The 16,163-nt window shown below is 43.1% G+C and overlaps 2 protein-coding genes across 2 annotated transcripts in view; both read right to left on the bottom strand.

Moving 5' to 3' along the window:
* Window positions 1–4,527, bottom strand: part of LOC101787904 (actinia tenebrosa protease inhibitors-like) — a 39,866-nt gene extending 35,339 nt beyond the window's left edge. Inside the window, exon 1 of the mRNA XM_063248268.1 lies at window positions 4,404–4,527. The gene's annotated coding sequence lies outside the window, so the exon portion shown is untranslated. The remainder of the gene's footprint in view (window positions 1–4,403) is intronic.
* Window positions 4,528–7,240: 2,713 nt separating this feature from the next.
* LOC134475872 (NADH dehydrogenase [ubiquinone] 1 beta subcomplex subunit 11, mitochondrial-like) lies at window positions 7,241–12,484 on the bottom strand. The gene is made up of 2 exons (XM_063247923.1): window positions 12,000–12,484; window positions 7,241–7,556 (listed from the first exon to the last, which is right to left on the bottom strand). Exon 1 carries the CDS (start codon window positions 12,463–12,465, stop codon window positions 12,004–12,006), a length of 462 nt encoding a protein of 153 aa, XP_063103993.1. The 5' UTR covers window positions 12,466–12,484; the 3' UTR covers window positions 7,241–7,556; window positions 12,000–12,003.
* Between the last annotated feature and the right edge of the window lie 3,679 nt (window positions 12,485–16,163).

Consider the following 16,163-nt stretch of genomic DNA (forward strand, 5'->3'; position numbering starts at 1 on the left):
CTTCCTTTCCACAAAACCTATTTGGGGATATGCCTCATCCATCCCATCTAACTCCCTGTTTAAATGCCTTCTCCCCTTTTTAGTTGTGGATATTCAGCAATTTTTAAAAACTGGGTAGATTTTCCAAGGAGTTGGAAAAGTTTGCTGGTAGTTTCCACATTCTAACAATGGCTTTTGATCTGATCTGGGGAGATGTCAAGTTCTTCCTGGCAATTTGCTACAGGAGAAAGAAAAAAGATTATAAGAGCTACAAAACAGGCTAATAACATCTTCATGGCTTCACTGCTGATAATCAACCAATTGATTCCTTGACCCAAGAGGAGCCTGAGTGAGATTATAACACAGAGAGCAGAAGAATCAAATGGGCATATCAGAGGCTATGTGCCAGGGGATGCCCACGCCTGTATACTACAATAAGCTTAAGTCTTTCTAACTATGGCTTCAAGAGATACTCTATAAATACACTAATTTAGACCTGAAGTCTAGGGAAGTTTAGATTGTTGGGAGCCATTGAAGCTGGAAATTGCACACATGCACATGGCCGACCCAAGAACAAAGAGACACCTCAAGGGCAAGATAAGGCCACAGCTGAGGATACCTGGCTCCAACCTCAATTAACAAAATAAAGACTGTAGCTACAGGCATTTCATTCCTGTAGTGAAAGTCATCCTGGAGACTTTCTCCTAAGATACTTCTACTAAATTAGCACAAGAGAGTTCTCCTAAATTAACATAATGTGTTACTTGGAAAAGTCCTTGAACCAGTCCCAAGACCCTGCTCAATTTCCTGCATTTTCTATTCTAACCCCTTCTTTGTTTGAAGAACTAAATAAATATGGGCTTCCCAGAGACATTCCTGGTCTTAGCCCCCAGAGTGTCCACTCTGCTAGAGGGCTTTGATTCTTGGGGAGCCATACCACTTGTCTCATTTATTTAAGCCTTCACTGTACACTCATTTGGGATTTTGGGAATCTTGACTAGGTCTTTGATATTAGATTATCCTACAATGATATTTCACTTGTCAGTCAATTCCAGATCTCCAGATCTCAACAGGCCTCACGATCTGGATTAAGTTGATTGTTTGATGTGGTTTATTAGGTCTTTAATAATTGTGACAAGTTAAGATACAAACAAAAGTTGAATAAGAAAGAGGCAAGCTAAAGCTATACTCACCCTAATGCATACAAAACCAGTAGTTCTAATAAGCACTGAGATTTTAAAGGGTGATAAAAGCAAGTCAGAGTGCTTAAAATATAAGCAACCTGGACAGTAGGCAAAAGAGTTCCCTCTATATCTACCAAATCCTTGTCAGATCACAGAAGGACCCTGGCATTGGAGAAGAAAATGTCATTGTTTCCAGAGAAAATATTATCACAATAGCCAGGGAAGATGCCCAGACACTCAATCGTGATGCCTGAAGAGGCCACATGGATATCATTACCTTATGAGAGCCTTTGGTGACCTTAGATGGAGCCTCTATGACATTGGGGCATCTTAGTCAAGTCTAATTTTTTATTGGGGTGTGTTAATCATCCTATTCCTGTTATTGTGAGCTTGAAGGAGTTACCTGGTCAGCTTCCTTTACCTTCATTTTGAACTGATGTTTCCAAGATTTCCTTTCCATGCTGCCTTTGTTGTGATACCAGAGTGCCACATACCAGTAATTAAAAGAGACATACTACTCAGAGTACATCTAAGGGAGATTCCTTCTCAGAGTTACTCTGTCATTCAAATCTTTGGCAACTCATGTCCTAGTTGTTAGAAATACAGCCAATATGATGGTAGCCTGGAGGAGGCTGTCAAGGTTGCTCCAGTAGTCATTCAGCTAGAACAGTCTATTAGGGCATAGCCTTACAAAGTACTATTAGTTTAAAAGAGAATCTAGGCAGGAGATAAACCCCATTGTTGATTAAATATTGACTATAGTGTTGCTGGTGCCATGCCAGTCCCCATATAATACACTCCTTTAAGCAACAGTCAAGACATCAGGAAAATATGACCTAGCACAAGACTCAAGAGTCATCAATAAGGCACTGGTACCTATATACCCACTATAACAGATTCATACACCATGTTAAACACTAACTGGCTCTCTCTCTCTCTCTCTCTCTCTCTCTCTCTCTCTCTCTCTCTTTCTCTCTCTCTGGTTCTTTGTTCTTCATCTCCAAGATCCTTTTCTATTGCAGTTGATCTTACTGAAAGAGGTTTGGCCCAGACAGGACACTGTAGCTGGTAAAGCCTCAGGCGGAACCAAGGAGCTCAATCTCCCCCACCCCTAGGAATTTACCTATGGCACCAAACAAAGACCAATGGGCCACCTGTGCATCCCTAATGCTCCCTTAGGTTCCACCCCAAACCGAGGCTATATGCTCCACTCCACATGCTCCACGGAGAGATCGCTGACCCTGGGGGGGGGGGATGCCGCGCTCCACGGGATCGGGAATGTCTCTCCCCACATTCTCAAAATAAAGGTCATTTATATTTCATACTTCTTATCTTTTCAGCCACCACTGGTCCCCCAAAGTTCTATCACTTACCTCACAATACTTGTTTGCCTTTGAATAGGAAGATTCTCAAACAAGTCTTGCCTCAGGGTATTAGAGATGGCTCCCACTTGTTTAGCCTGAGACCTAAAGCTAAAAGGGAGGCCTTTTATAATATGTAGATAATCTCCTCATTTTGTAGCCGCACCGAAGAGCTATCTGATTAAAAACACCCTTAACACTGTCAATTTTTTTTTAGCACAAAGGGGTTATAGGACACCCAAAATAAGGCCCAGATTTCTCAACAAAAGTGACATATCTGGAATATATCTTAACTCCAGGACAAACACCAACATCCTCAAAACAACAGAGGCAATTTTATCTGGGTTCGCTAGAGTCTAAACAGCAATTAAGGCATTCTTGGGAAAAGCAGGATTCTACTACTTATGGATACCCATTTTAGAATAATAGCTAAACACCTACATTAGGTGACTCTGTAATAACTCAGACCCTGGTATAAAATCCAAGGAAGCAAGAAACTGAAATTTGGGAAGCAAAGGCTTTATTAGACCAGGCCTGGTAACAAGTCTCCGGGAGTCAATTTGGAGACTGCGTGCCAGAGACTGAAGGGAGGACTTTAAAAAGAGGCTGGAGGAAAAGGGCGGGGGGGAGAAACAAAGAAAAGTGCAGAGCCATCAAACTTGTTGACCTGAATCTGGAAACTGTATAGCTGTCCACTTAGTTCTGACAACCTTGCGAGCCTTTGGTGCCTTTTGAGTTACTCCCATCCTGCAGATAAGAATTATCTGCAATAACATTTGGAGAAGAAAGCTAATTATCTCAGGACAGCTCGTTAACCCTAACAGGTAGGAAGGGGTCAAAAGTTACAAGAAGCTGAAACTTAAGCCTTCACAAGGATTTGGAACTTAACCCTTTTGGTGCATTAGGGTTAAGCCACAACATTTTCCTGTAATTTCTCTGAAGCTAAGGCACATTTTATGACAGACCACCACCAGGTCAGGAAGAGGCCACCAGAAACCCAAAATCTTTATGGCCTAGCCTAGATAGATAGGTAAGGGGAGAAGGGAAGCAATAAGGTGCTCAGGCAAGGGAGCAATACAGAACAGAACAGGTGCTCAGGAGAAGGGAGGCAATACAGAACAGAAAATGGCGGTTATGTTTTTCTTTCTTTCTGGGGAGGGGGATCAAGGTCAGGTAAAGGGTTATGCTAATAAGCAAATCTCCCTGCACACAAGCAAGTTACTTCAAACAAGTGTAAATTAGAGGGCCATCCTAGTTTTCTTTAGCTCTTTAGCGGAGAATAGAGGCACCTAACAGTGATTAACAACACTTGTTAGCTTGTTTTAGCACCACTTCTGTTATGTAGAGGGCAACAATGGTTAACATATCAATTAGGTAAGGTTTTACAGTTCTTTACAGAGGAGAGCATTGTTTAACATATCAATTAGGTCATCGAAAGGGAAAAGGAAAACACATACATAAGCCATGTTTCAGGTTTTGTTATAATACGCAAATAACGAAGCTATTTTCTTAGAGTACAACAACTCAAAGATCATAAGCTTAGTCCTTGAAACAGACAGGAGTTTTGGTATTAAGATAGGTTATGCTACAGTCAGCCTTACCTAGATCACTGAAGCAAGAAATCTCTCTTCTGGGACTTCTTCACAAAAAGCAGTTATTATTGCCTTCACTTGGCTCTCCAATTTCCCCAGGGCAAGAGAGCCTATAAATACTGACTCTAAATATGTCTTTCTGGTTTTCTGTATACATGCAACCATCTAAAAGGAAAGTAGACTTTTGACTGACCCCTAGTAGCCAATGAAACAGACATGCTTAGCCTCCTTAAAGCAGTAAATCTCCAAAGTTAAGTCAGCAGTTGCCCACTCCCAGGAATACCAACCTTCCTTGGACCCTGTCCCACAGGGTAATTCTACTGGGCTGCCAAATGGGCTGAGTTTGGAGAGCAGAATCAGCAGGAAATGAGGATAAAACACAGAATTTAAAGAGGAGAGGAGTTTACCACCTTGAGGAATTTGGGGGTGGAGTTATTGTGGTTGTCCACCAAATGGGCAAGGCATGCAAGCATGATCATTTCTCAAGAAAGGGTGCACAGATGACGTGGCTTTTTTCTTCTTCTGTGGTTTTCCACTGTGCCTGCCAGTAATAGCCTCACCTGTTTTTGTCTCTTTGTTATAAAGAAAAGGCAGTAGGGGAAGTGGGTGCTGTTTCTCATGGGTTATTTGTGTGGGTGATGTGGGCAGCATGGACACCTTAATCTAAAGAGTTTTGGGGGGATGGGATGATACGGGGTGGTGAGGTTAGTAAGGACCCAGACCTGGGGAGAGACTGGAGTGGCTGAAGATACAGAGATATAAAGCCAATAATCTTGCCTAAGGAAGGATTGGACCAGCTTAGTGGAAAGTGACTTAACTGCAGGTCCTGAGAGGTGATCAGGGACCATCAAGAGGAGTGGTAAGGACGGAACTATGCAGTGTGGTGAAAGGTCAGGAGGGATAGCTCTGTGAAAGAGCACAGAAAAGAAAACAATCTGGGGCTGGGGATTTAGCTCAGCGGCATAAGCGCCTGCCTTGCAAGCAGGCAGTCGTGAGTTCAATCCCTGGTACCGGTAAAAAGGAAAAAGACAAAAAAAAAAAAAAAAAAAAAAAAAAAAAAAAAAAAAAGACAATCTGACTCCATCTGGGGAGAAGTCATACACAGTGTCCTGAAAAAGATCTTTATCCACATAAGTACTTGAAGGTGGGAACCTGAAGGTGAACTAAGGAAGATCAAGGCAGACGAAATGAAAGACGTAGGTGAAGCAGCAAGATAGGCTGGGTCAGGGCATTCAAGCGTCTTCTGGAATTTCAGTCATCCTGAGAGACATAAGGGAGATTACTCATGGTTTTCACAAAAAGGAGTCAGGCAAGTTATCAACAGGACACAGCTTCACTCAGGAGTGAGAGAGTCTCACAGATGGACCACCACAATTGTCATGCTGTAGATGACCAGGAAAGGTCTTGTCTAAGTAGGCTGTAGGGTCTGGAGATATAAATCTTTGAGAAATTTGTTAGTCAAGCTATCTTCTTAAGGCTGGTGTTAAGACAGGAAAAGATTAGCAGCATGTCATCACTTTTTGGGCCTGTTGCAGAACTGGGAGATAGTCCCCAATGGGGCTGGCCTCTGAACTGAAGTTTGGCCTGAGCAGAAGCATGCAACCATATTAAAGTTCAAATGGACTCACCAGGGAGACTGAGGCAAGATAACTGTTGCAAGTTCAAGACCAGCCTGGGTTACAAAGTAAGGCCATCTTGAACTTCATAGCAAGACCCTGTCTCAAAAAGCAAATTAAAAAAAATAGTGGAGGCTAGTAGGGGGTGTAGAGGTTTTGTTGGACACCAAGAAATTTGGACATCTAGGTAATTTGAAAAATGAAAGCTGGGGAAATCTCTTCCAAGTTTATATCCCCCATGTTAAAGTTTGTTCATTTAACCTCCTGGAGGGAAAGAAGGTCTCCAATCAAGACGTTTAAAGTTATCTACTGGCAAGTTGGAGAAAAACTACGGTTTTAAGAGTCTGAAGAGAAAGATCTCAGACAGTGGCCGCCTGGGAGAGGTCAGAGAGGAACTGGGGCTTTTGTGCTTGCCACTTTTTAGATATAGAAGGGCAGAATGCAAGGGAGTAATGTGAAACTAGTCTGGACTCGGTATGTGGTAAAGTAGGTGTTCAGAGAGCAGGTGGTAGAGGGTTAAAGAAGCAGAGTACAGCCCAGGCAGCCCAAGCTCTTCAACTTGGCTCTGTGGTGCTATGATTGTGGGTCTTAGGAAGGTGGCCCAGGGTGGGCTCAGGCCAGGCAGAGATCAATTCACTCAGAGCCATGCAGCCACAGTGTGGTGGCAGTAGAGAGGGAAGGGAGGTGCAGAATGGACCAGTGTGGCGGATGGGCACGGACACAGAAGCAGTGTACATAGGACTGGTGGTGCAGAATGAAGTGAGGATGAAGCAGGGTGTGGTGAGGAGAGCACAGGCTACATTTTCCTTTCCTGGTCTGGGCTCAGATGTGCTTACGCCAAAGGAGGGCTGCACACACAGTTGTGTGGGCGGCTTCCAGGTGACAGACAGTAGGCTATGTACACAGGCACTGTGGTCCTACTATGCACACAAATGATGGTTGGACCTTGGCCTTTATGGTGGTGCTGTCTTGGCTATGCCATGCTGTCAGGGCTGAGGGCAACAGATGGGCTTGGCAGGGTAGGCTGGGTATGGCAGGGACAGATGGGTCACAGGCCTGGTAAAGTGTCAAAGTGTCTGGAGTTGGGAGATCCACTGCCAGGCCCTATCTGCCAAGCCTCCGACTGAATGATGGTGGTGGGAAGGAGAGGTGAGGAAAAGTCAAGCGGTGGCCGTGGGTACAACCTAGGCTTGCACTGGGCTCTGTGCACTTCCTCCCCTATAAGGCAGAGGTCACAGTAGCCAACAGCATTATCACTCAGGACTGCAGAAGGTGGGGAGGGCCGAAGCTGGAGACAAATGGAAAAGTCTTAAAGGCAAGAAGTTTTACTTGATCTAAAGGTGGCAGGGAGTGTGGAGTGTGGTCTGAGAAAACAAAGTCATTAGGTTGACTCAAAGACATCTGGGGTTAGAGATAGGGCTTCAAGTCCCTATAAGAGGATTACCTTGTCCTGGGTTTCAGTACCACATATGTTAAAAGTTCAGAGGAAAAAGACCAACTGAGAAAGCTTAGTATAAGCAAACACGGTTGTTTATTCACTCTCATGGGAATGAGCTGAGTTCAGAGAGCAGAAGTAGCAGGAAGAAAGGTAGAACAAAGAATTTAAGGGGAAGTGGAGGAGTTTTCAGCCTGGAGGAATTCGGGGGCTGAGATACTGTAGTTGTGCTTCTTCCAATCAGCAAGGCAGATGCAAATGTGGTCACATTTCTCAGGAAGGATGTTGCAGAGTGACATGGCTTTGTTCTCCTGCGGTTTCCCACAGTGCTTGCTGGTAACAGCCTCACTCGTCAGCCAGGACAAAGGCCAAATCCTAGGTTGTAAACCCTGTAATAAGTTTTAGTGGATAAATGTTCATGTAAAAACTATACAATCATTTTTAGTTAATTTTTATCAAAATTAACACTAGACTTATCACTATTAATAAGATAGAGAGGAGTCTATATACTCTACCTGATATACCCCGGTACATGTCTCAAGACAAATAGAGGTTAATATTAAAGATTATTCACCATTCTATTTTTAATTTTTAGCCCCTCCTTATTCAACATGTTTGTAACATTTATATCTTCCAGACATCTCACAGCTGATGCTCACCTGTGCTATTATTAAAATTATACGTGTGTGTATATATATATATGTATATATAGTCTTCTGACAATTCTACAAATGTGTTTTCTACATTACAAAATGTTCACAGGTTAATACAATGACAGATTTTGCCTTAAGCCTTACTGCCATGCTCATTATAAACCCTATACTGTTAGGTCTCTTAAGTTAATCATGAAAAGACTTTTGATCCCTGACTAGGCAAAATCAGTGCCTCTCTTCAACCTGAAGCAGTCATTCAAAAAAGGCCTTTTACTACTTTACGTCTGTTAAGAATAAGGGAACAGAAGTGATGGGGTTGAGGCAGGATCTCAGAAATAAAATGGGTGGAAAATAAACAAGGAAAATCATAAATTTAAAGTTTGACTTTCAATAAAAACTGCAAGTTCAAGACACAAATACAGCCAGAAATTCCTAAGATCCTCATAGACACAATAAGCTTGGGCCATTCCTCTTTACCTGTAAATGGGCCCTTTTCATCTGTAAAACGGGCCTTTCCCCTCGGGACAGGCTACAGAACTACCATTCCACTACAGATTGTTATAAATGGGCCTTTACCTTTCTCCTGCAGAAAGAGCCGTTGCCTTTCATCTGAAAATTTAATCTCTTTTTTTCCGTAGATTCACAAGTTCCACAGGTTTCTACCCCCAAAAAACTCAAAATACACCCAATCTCAGACCCATGGTATCTCTAAGCCTGCACTCAGTTTGAGTGTGTACTTTTAAAATTGTACCTAATAAACCACTTTGTTACTCTTACTGACACATCCAAAAACTTTGTGTGATGGAAATCACCTACCCTGCAATCTGCTCTGTGAATGGGGTAAGTCAAGGCTCCCCATCTCCACTCTGGGGACCCTCTCAGACTCCATCCAGTTATGGAGGGATGGGTAAAAAAGTTACCAATTATTTCATTAAAAGAATGTGATACGGATATAAATTTACAGAGATGAAAAAGCTGTCCACTATACTCCATTAAGTGAATCAGCAGGTTACAAAACAGTATCAACATTGTCAAATTTTAATTTTCAAAACTGTGTCAATGTAACACTTGGTATCTCTACATACAGAGATACTAAGAAATTATCAGAAAGGTTTTAATCTCTGAGTGTGAGATGCTGAGTACATTTCTGTTTCTCTTTTAAGACTTTCTGACTGGGCCTATTATAAAATACCTCTAAACAGAGGAAATTAAGAATTGATAAAAGTACAGGAAGTGATAGATATGTTAATGACCTTATTTATAGTAATTTGACAATCTACTTGTATTTCAAAACCAGATGCTGCATACCTTAAGTATACATGATTTTTTGTTACTTATACTCACTTACATTTTTTAAAAAGTGCTTTAGTCTTATTTTGAGCTAGTACTAAGTCAACTAGATGCTTATTAATTTTTTATTTTTTTGATACTGAGGATCAAACTCACAACCTCACACCTGACAGGAAGGAACTGTGCTGCTGAGCTATATCCCCAGCCCATATTCACTTATATTTGAAAAAGGCCAAGGATATACATTAGTCCTAGGTTCGATCCTTTGTCCCACCAAAAAACAAACGAGAGCTACGCGTGGTGGCATATGCCAATTATAGCAGCACTTGGGAGGCGGGGGCAGGAGAGTTGATTGGTACAAGGTTGAGGCCAGCCTGGGCTACAAAGTAAGTGTAAAACAAGCATGAACTACATAGTGGGACACTGCCTTCTCTCAAAAAGGAAGATGGAAGAAAGGAAAAAACAAAGAAATAAAGAGACAGAGAGGTAGAGAAAGAAAAAAAGAAAAGAGAAAGAGAAAGAAAGAAAAAAAAGAAAAAGAGAGAGAGAAAGAAAGAAAGAAGGAAGGAAGGAAATGGAAGGAGCAGAGGGAGGAGTGTGGAAGGACTTTTTTTTATTTTTTAAGAATTTAATTTTCTCTTTTTCAAAAAAAGAGGTAGGAAAATTCTTAAGCCACAATAATGAACAAAGCCTACCAAAAGTCTGGCAAAATGTTTCTTTTAAAATTTGGTTTGGTTGGAAGGAAGGGAGGGGAAAAAAAACAGGCCACAGAGTCATACTTTAACTAGACAGACTACAAAAAAACCTCATCTGTGTGAACAAAGAGGTAGAAGCAGAGAGAGAGCATCTCCTGATTATAAACTGGGGAAGGTCAAGAGCCTTGAAGGATCCCACCAAATGCAGCAAAAGAGACAAATTGGGAAGATGTGAGTCTCTAGGAACCTCAAAATCCCTCTCCCACTGGAATTCCCTTTTCCCTGAACCTCCACCTTTATGTCTCTTGGAATACTCTACTCCTACCCTCAAAGCATGTCTGCCTTGATTCCAAGATGTTTGGACTATCCAGCACTATGTGTACAAATCAGTGAGAATGACCTTTATGACGGTGCCCCCACCCAGCTACCTTTAAGATTCTCAAAAGTTGCTTTTGTTCCCCTTTTCTGTAAAACCCCAAAGAGTCTGTTAACCTTCCAAAGACAAGTCTTGAATATGTTCATCAGTGCTGCCCAGCGTGGGCATGCTCATTAAAGCTCCTGCCCTTCACCATTTCTTGCCTCCTGAATCAGCATTAAGGGACATGAGACCTAGTCTAGCCTGTTGGGAGCATCAGAGTAGAGTTTGCCCTAAAACATTGATAAAAAGTCACCTGGTCTGTAAAATGACACTGCTTGCCAATTCAATAGCCATTTCATAGAGTAATTCAGACTTAAGAATGCAGAGCCCTCTGAAGAGTAAATGCTGAATTCACATTCCATCACCACTATCACATCAAGCTCCCAGTAGCAAGGTTTGAATCTGGCCCCAACCCTCATACAAGGATTTTCCCATTTCTTTACAGGCCAGATGTAGAAACAGGATGAAGCCAGATTGGGAGAAGAAGCCCCAGACTTTACCTGCGTGTCTTCTGAGGTCACAGGAACCCAGACAGATAAGACAAAACAAATCTCCTTTCCTTGTCATGAGTTTAAGGGAGCTGCCAATGAATCAGCCATGGATGAGCAGGGTGGTATTCCTGCCATGGGAAACCAAGGCTTCAGAGAAGAAAGATGTCTGACCCAAGCCCACACTACCCTGTGGTGGAGACAAAACCATTGGTGATCATCCCACAAACACTGATTCTTCTGGTAGGTCTCAAGATTGCATCTTGCAGAGATAGAGAAGCTCCCATCAATATAGACTACTAGATACAGGAAGGGAAACTCCCATTCCAGACTCTACCACATGGCTAAGCTAAACCAAGTCTTGGTTCACACTTAGCAGGGCATGGAAAAACCACTGGGCTTCTGTCCCAAACTTCTAGATGCTGCTCTAGGGGCCACAAACTGGAAAGTCCCTCACTGAAAGTGCTCAGGGATGGGTGTTATCTCCCAGTGGGGAAACATGGACCCATTAATAGGGTGGGGTGGAGCTGCCTGAGTTTGGGAAGGGGCTCATACCTGCCTGTACTATCCAGAGCTAGTAAGCATCCAACATTCCTTTTTCAAGTGGTGGCTAGATTATGACTCCTGGGGTAGTTCTAATAGTCAATTTGAACTGGGCATCCTTCCCTGCCTTCCTGATTTGTTTCTTCTTATGGAAAATGGAAATGCTACTGCCACTGTGAGATGAAAGTAGAAAACCATTTTAAATCATTTTTCAAACTGTAGAGAACACTGCAAATTTAACATTAGAAGACTTTTTTCCTTTTCAAGAATTTTCTTTTTTGGAAAAAAGTGGACAAATTCTAGAACCACAATAATGAACAAAGGCTATCAAGAGTCTGGCAACATCTGTTTGCTCAATGTTTTTTTTAAAATCTGGTTTGGATTTTCTTCAGATTCTTAATTAATTTAAATTAATATTAAATTCCTAATTCTCTGTGATGCAACCAATGTGATGTTTTAAAATTGTAAATATGACCTACAACTCCACGTAATTAATGGATGAACAGCAAGAGCAAAATGTTAAATTTAAGAACCAAAATAGAGAGGGGCATGGTGGTAAAGACTTGTAATTCCAGCACTCTTTAAAAACTGGAAAAAGTTCGATCCCCTGTACCAATAAAAAGGAAAAAGACAAAAAAAAAAAAAAAAAAAGTTTTTAAATTTTTCAGTCCCTTTAGGTATGTGCTCTGAGGAGTGAGCAGAATGGAGGGCCGGGGGGGGGGGGGTGGCTGTCCTTGCGGCCTACCTGGTCAGTCATCAGTTGGCAGCTGGACCTTGCTAGGGTCAAAGCAGTTTGAGTCCATGAGGGGCAGGCCGTTGGCCTCTCGGCATTTCACCAGCCTCTCTGCCTCTCGGCGGGCCCACCCGTGCATCCTGTAGTCAGGCAGGTAAGCCACAAAGGTGGTCCCAAAGACGAGAACAATGGAGAAGCCAAAGAAGAAGACAACGCGCATGTTCCAGACATCCAGGACCGGGTCCTGGTGGAAGCCATGGGAGTTTGGGTTCTTCTCGTACAAGCTTTCTTCCTTGGCTTCTGGGTCCTCCTGCCATTGCATGGCAGGTTCTGGAGCCAGCTTTCCGGGCACAGTGGCTGGAGTGACCACAACCCTGGAGGAGCTGGATTCCCAGTGAACTCGGGCACCACAGAGCCCTCGCTTCGCTGTGGCTGACAAAAGGCTGTGAGCGCGCAAGCCGAACAGCCTGGTCGCCATGATAGAGTGCGCGCGTGTCACGTGGGCGCGGACGGACTGCGACTGCGCGCGCAGCCGCAGTTGATCCTAGCGCGCTTGTGGCCCCGCCCTCACCTCGCTAAATAGATCTTGGGTCCTGAGTTTTCCGTGGAGGTGAGATGCTAAGAACCCTCTTTTCTTTATGTATTATGGCCTAATGGGACTAATCATTCGATCAAGCTGAGGAATTTCATCTTGATCAATCCCTGTGCTTTAGCACTCAGGTGACTGATGCAGGATGATTCCCACGAAGTTGAAGCCTGCTTGCATTGCATAGGGAGACTTTTCTTTAAAAAAAAAAAAAAAAGAGTGAAAGAGAGAGCCAGGTGTGGTGGCCATGTTCCTGTAATCTCAGGATTTGGGAGGCTGAGGCAGGAGGATCGCCAGGAGTTTGAGGCCAGCCTTGGCTATATAGTGAGTCCAGGCCACCCCGAACTACACAGTGAGACCCTGTCTGAAAAGAGAAAGAAAAGAGAAAAGAACACGGATGAAAGAGTGCCCACTGTATGATTTCACTTGTACATAGTGTGTTTAAAAGGGCAAACATTTAGAAGTGAAGATAGGGTTTCTTGGACGGATGGGCGCTGTTAATGTTCTGCAAAATCGAGTCCTACATTTCTGTGTACTTTCTTGTATACATATTATCCTTAAGTATAAACTAACTGGGAGAAGAAAGAGAAATTCATCATGACTCCACTCGCCTAAAAGCGCTTCTTCTCAATGCGAGTAGAAGTTAGTATCAAAATGCAGCATCAATGTCAAACCCTAATTCTCGAGTTGGGAGCCCAGGAAGGAAGGGCCCTCATGCTAGTATGGCCGTGAGGGGAGCTATGCAAGGACTCCTGGGGACCGTGGGATTCCAGACAGCCTCCTTGAGTGCGCCACAGAAGCGTCCTAGCACAAGGACACTGGCCTGATAGTGGCTCTCCATGGATGACTTAACCACTTTCTGCAGCAAGGCTGTCACCAACTTTGCTCCAACACAGATGAAGCTTCTACAGACCTGTCAGTCGGTGTAGTATGTGTAACCTTGATTGCAGTCCCTCGCTACTCCAGCATAAACAAACTCTGTCTGTTACTCATTTTGGGTTTGCATGCAAAATTTGCATTCTGTTCCTGCAGTGTAAGGCACATCTGCCTTCCTCACCTCGTGAGGCCACACTGGGTCTCTTCCTTCTACATTCCTGTTTCTGCATTGTGCTCAGTTTGAAGGCCGCTGCCTCTTAGAGACTGTCCTGAGCCCCAATCTAAAAGAATTCCATTATTCCTGAGTATCCTGGTCTTACCTTTATAACACCAGTTTGCTTATATAAATGCTTTTTATACATCATTTTCAGGAAAATAACCTATCCAAACAGACTCTAAGTCAAAAAAGGGTGGGCTGTTCTGGGACAGGAGATTAGGGCCTGCAAAACTGGCTGAGGAAGTAGGCATGACCTGTTAACTATAAGATCCTGCACACCCGAGCAGAACAGTCCCATAGCCCTGTACAGAGACTCTTCGTGAGAACTCTAGCAGGTTTTCAATAGGAATGTTTAGACCTCACCTCAGCCTGAGGCATGGGATCCCTGCACTGCCTCTTGGGATGTGCATGTAGAAGTTCTGAATTTCCTCAAGATTTGGACAGCATAAAAGAAAGGTGGCCAGCAGGAGCAGTGCTATCCTAACTTTCCACAATGGCACACACTATTTCTTACATGCAGCGTATACTTTTATTTTTGCTTTTACCTCTTTTTCTCTTTACTCAGCCCAAGCTCACTCTGCAGAGCCAGTTTCTCCCGTGCTCTTCATTTTTGCTTCTTGAATAAGCTTTACTTTTTTGGTCATTTTGTTCAGTTCTTTTGGGACAAGAAGAATCCGGGATCTAACTCCAGAAGAGGTGAGCAACCCAGAACCTGGTAATGTTTAGTTGGCAAGCCACCTTTAGAGGCAAGCTACCCCATAATTGTCTGGCTATTAAAGTAAAAAAAAGAAGGGGCAGAGCTAGCCACACTGAGCGTGAAAGGTATCAAGAGGAGTCGGTGCTTCTTGTTTGTGCTATTCAATGTAACTTGGTGCTTTAAATAAACATGATTATTCATATAAAACAATGATCTCATGATTTTAAAATTATATAAATGAACCAATAGACAATTGTTTTCCTGCCTGGAATGTTGAGACAATTGACAGGCTCTAAGTGGGAACCAATAGAATGGAGAGCAGTTCCTCTGTTCTCTCTTAAGGACATGTTTCCAGGCCACTTATTTTCAGATGGGGAAACTGACACCTCTCAAGAAATCACTCACCAGTCCAAGGTCTCCTGGATTCGAGTCAGCAGTAGATAAGGCTGAAGACATAATCCTGGGGTGGGAGACAGGAGTACTGACTTAGGAGACAGATCCCAGAAAACTCTCCAGTTTGAGTAGTCCCACCTCCAGATATAATGCAGTTCCACTTATTCCAAGAAATGAAAGAGAAGATTCTTGGCTCAGACCATAGACTAGGGCCCTGGTCTAGTCACTGAACCTGTGAACCTGTGAAGTTTAGTATTCACCTTGGCCTCTGACAGGAGGGTTGGAAAAGACATAAGTGAGCAGAGTGCTTGGAAAAGATGATGTCTGGGAGCCATAATCTAGGGGTGGGGTCTGGTTTGCAAAGGTCACCTGGTCATCCTCAGAGTAAATCAACTTCTCCATTTTTAAGATCAGAATCTGAGAATATACAGCCATTCTGGGTATTGAGAAAAACGAAGGTTTCAGCAAGCAATTTGGAGACTTTGCTAGATATTGTGTTGTTTAGATGAAAATCCAAAAGTTATCAGCTTCTTTAAATGTTTTCTGCCAGTATCTACCTGGATATAGTTGTCAGGATCACTGTAATGATTCTGTTCTACCAAACCACTGAGTATGATCAGCTTCTATGTCCCTTGACACCCACGGGGTCCTGAGAAGGGGCGATAGGAGGTTAAGAAAAGACAAGATACATAGGAAAAGGAAAGCTGAGGCCAGGTGGAACTCAGCTCTCTGATAGGTGGTGACCGCATCCTGGCCCCGCGTCTTTATTTATATAATGTAAAAAGGGAGGAAGCATGGAGTTGAAAATGCAATGTCTCATGCTTTTCTGAGAGCATGGAAAGAAAAATGTTCTCAGAGCTACTTGTGCTGTAGTTAACAGGGAAGAACCCCAGGGGCCAGATACTTGCTGATAGGCAACGGAGCAGGAGGTCAACTTGTTTACAAGTCTGTGTTCCCAGGACTGGCTTCGCTCCAGTCCTAACAATTTGTTCACGTGGTTCAATCCTGGTGCTCCATATTCTCAGGACTGGCCTTGCTCCAGCCCCAAATGTGGGGCTGGTTCGGCCTCTCCCCACAATCAGCAAAAGGTGATTTTTTTTGCATGTCTTTTTAGTATATTCACAAAGAAAAACATACCCAAAATGCAGTCAAGATCTTTTCCAAAACAAGAAATTCAAAGATATAATAGCAAAATAACCAAAATACTCCACAAACTATAGGAGTCCTTTAATTTTATCAAGCATCAGAATTCATCGGATTGTTGCTCTCTGCCTCAAGTTCCTGGGGCAGTGGGGCAGTGGAACTCATAATGCTGCATTTCTAGAATTATCACTTATGCTTCTAATGCTAATAATGAGCACACTATTAACTCCACTTCAGCAGAATGTGGAACGCACACTTTTACTG

This window comes from Cavia porcellus, unplaced genomic scaffold, assembly GCF_034190915.1.
Source record: "Cavia porcellus strain 051 isolate PalLab524CR breed Dunkin Hartley unplaced genomic scaffold, mCavPor4.1 scaffold_5, whole genome shotgun sequence".
Lineage (NCBI taxonomy): Eukaryota > Metazoa > Chordata > Mammalia > Rodentia > Caviidae > Cavia > Cavia porcellus.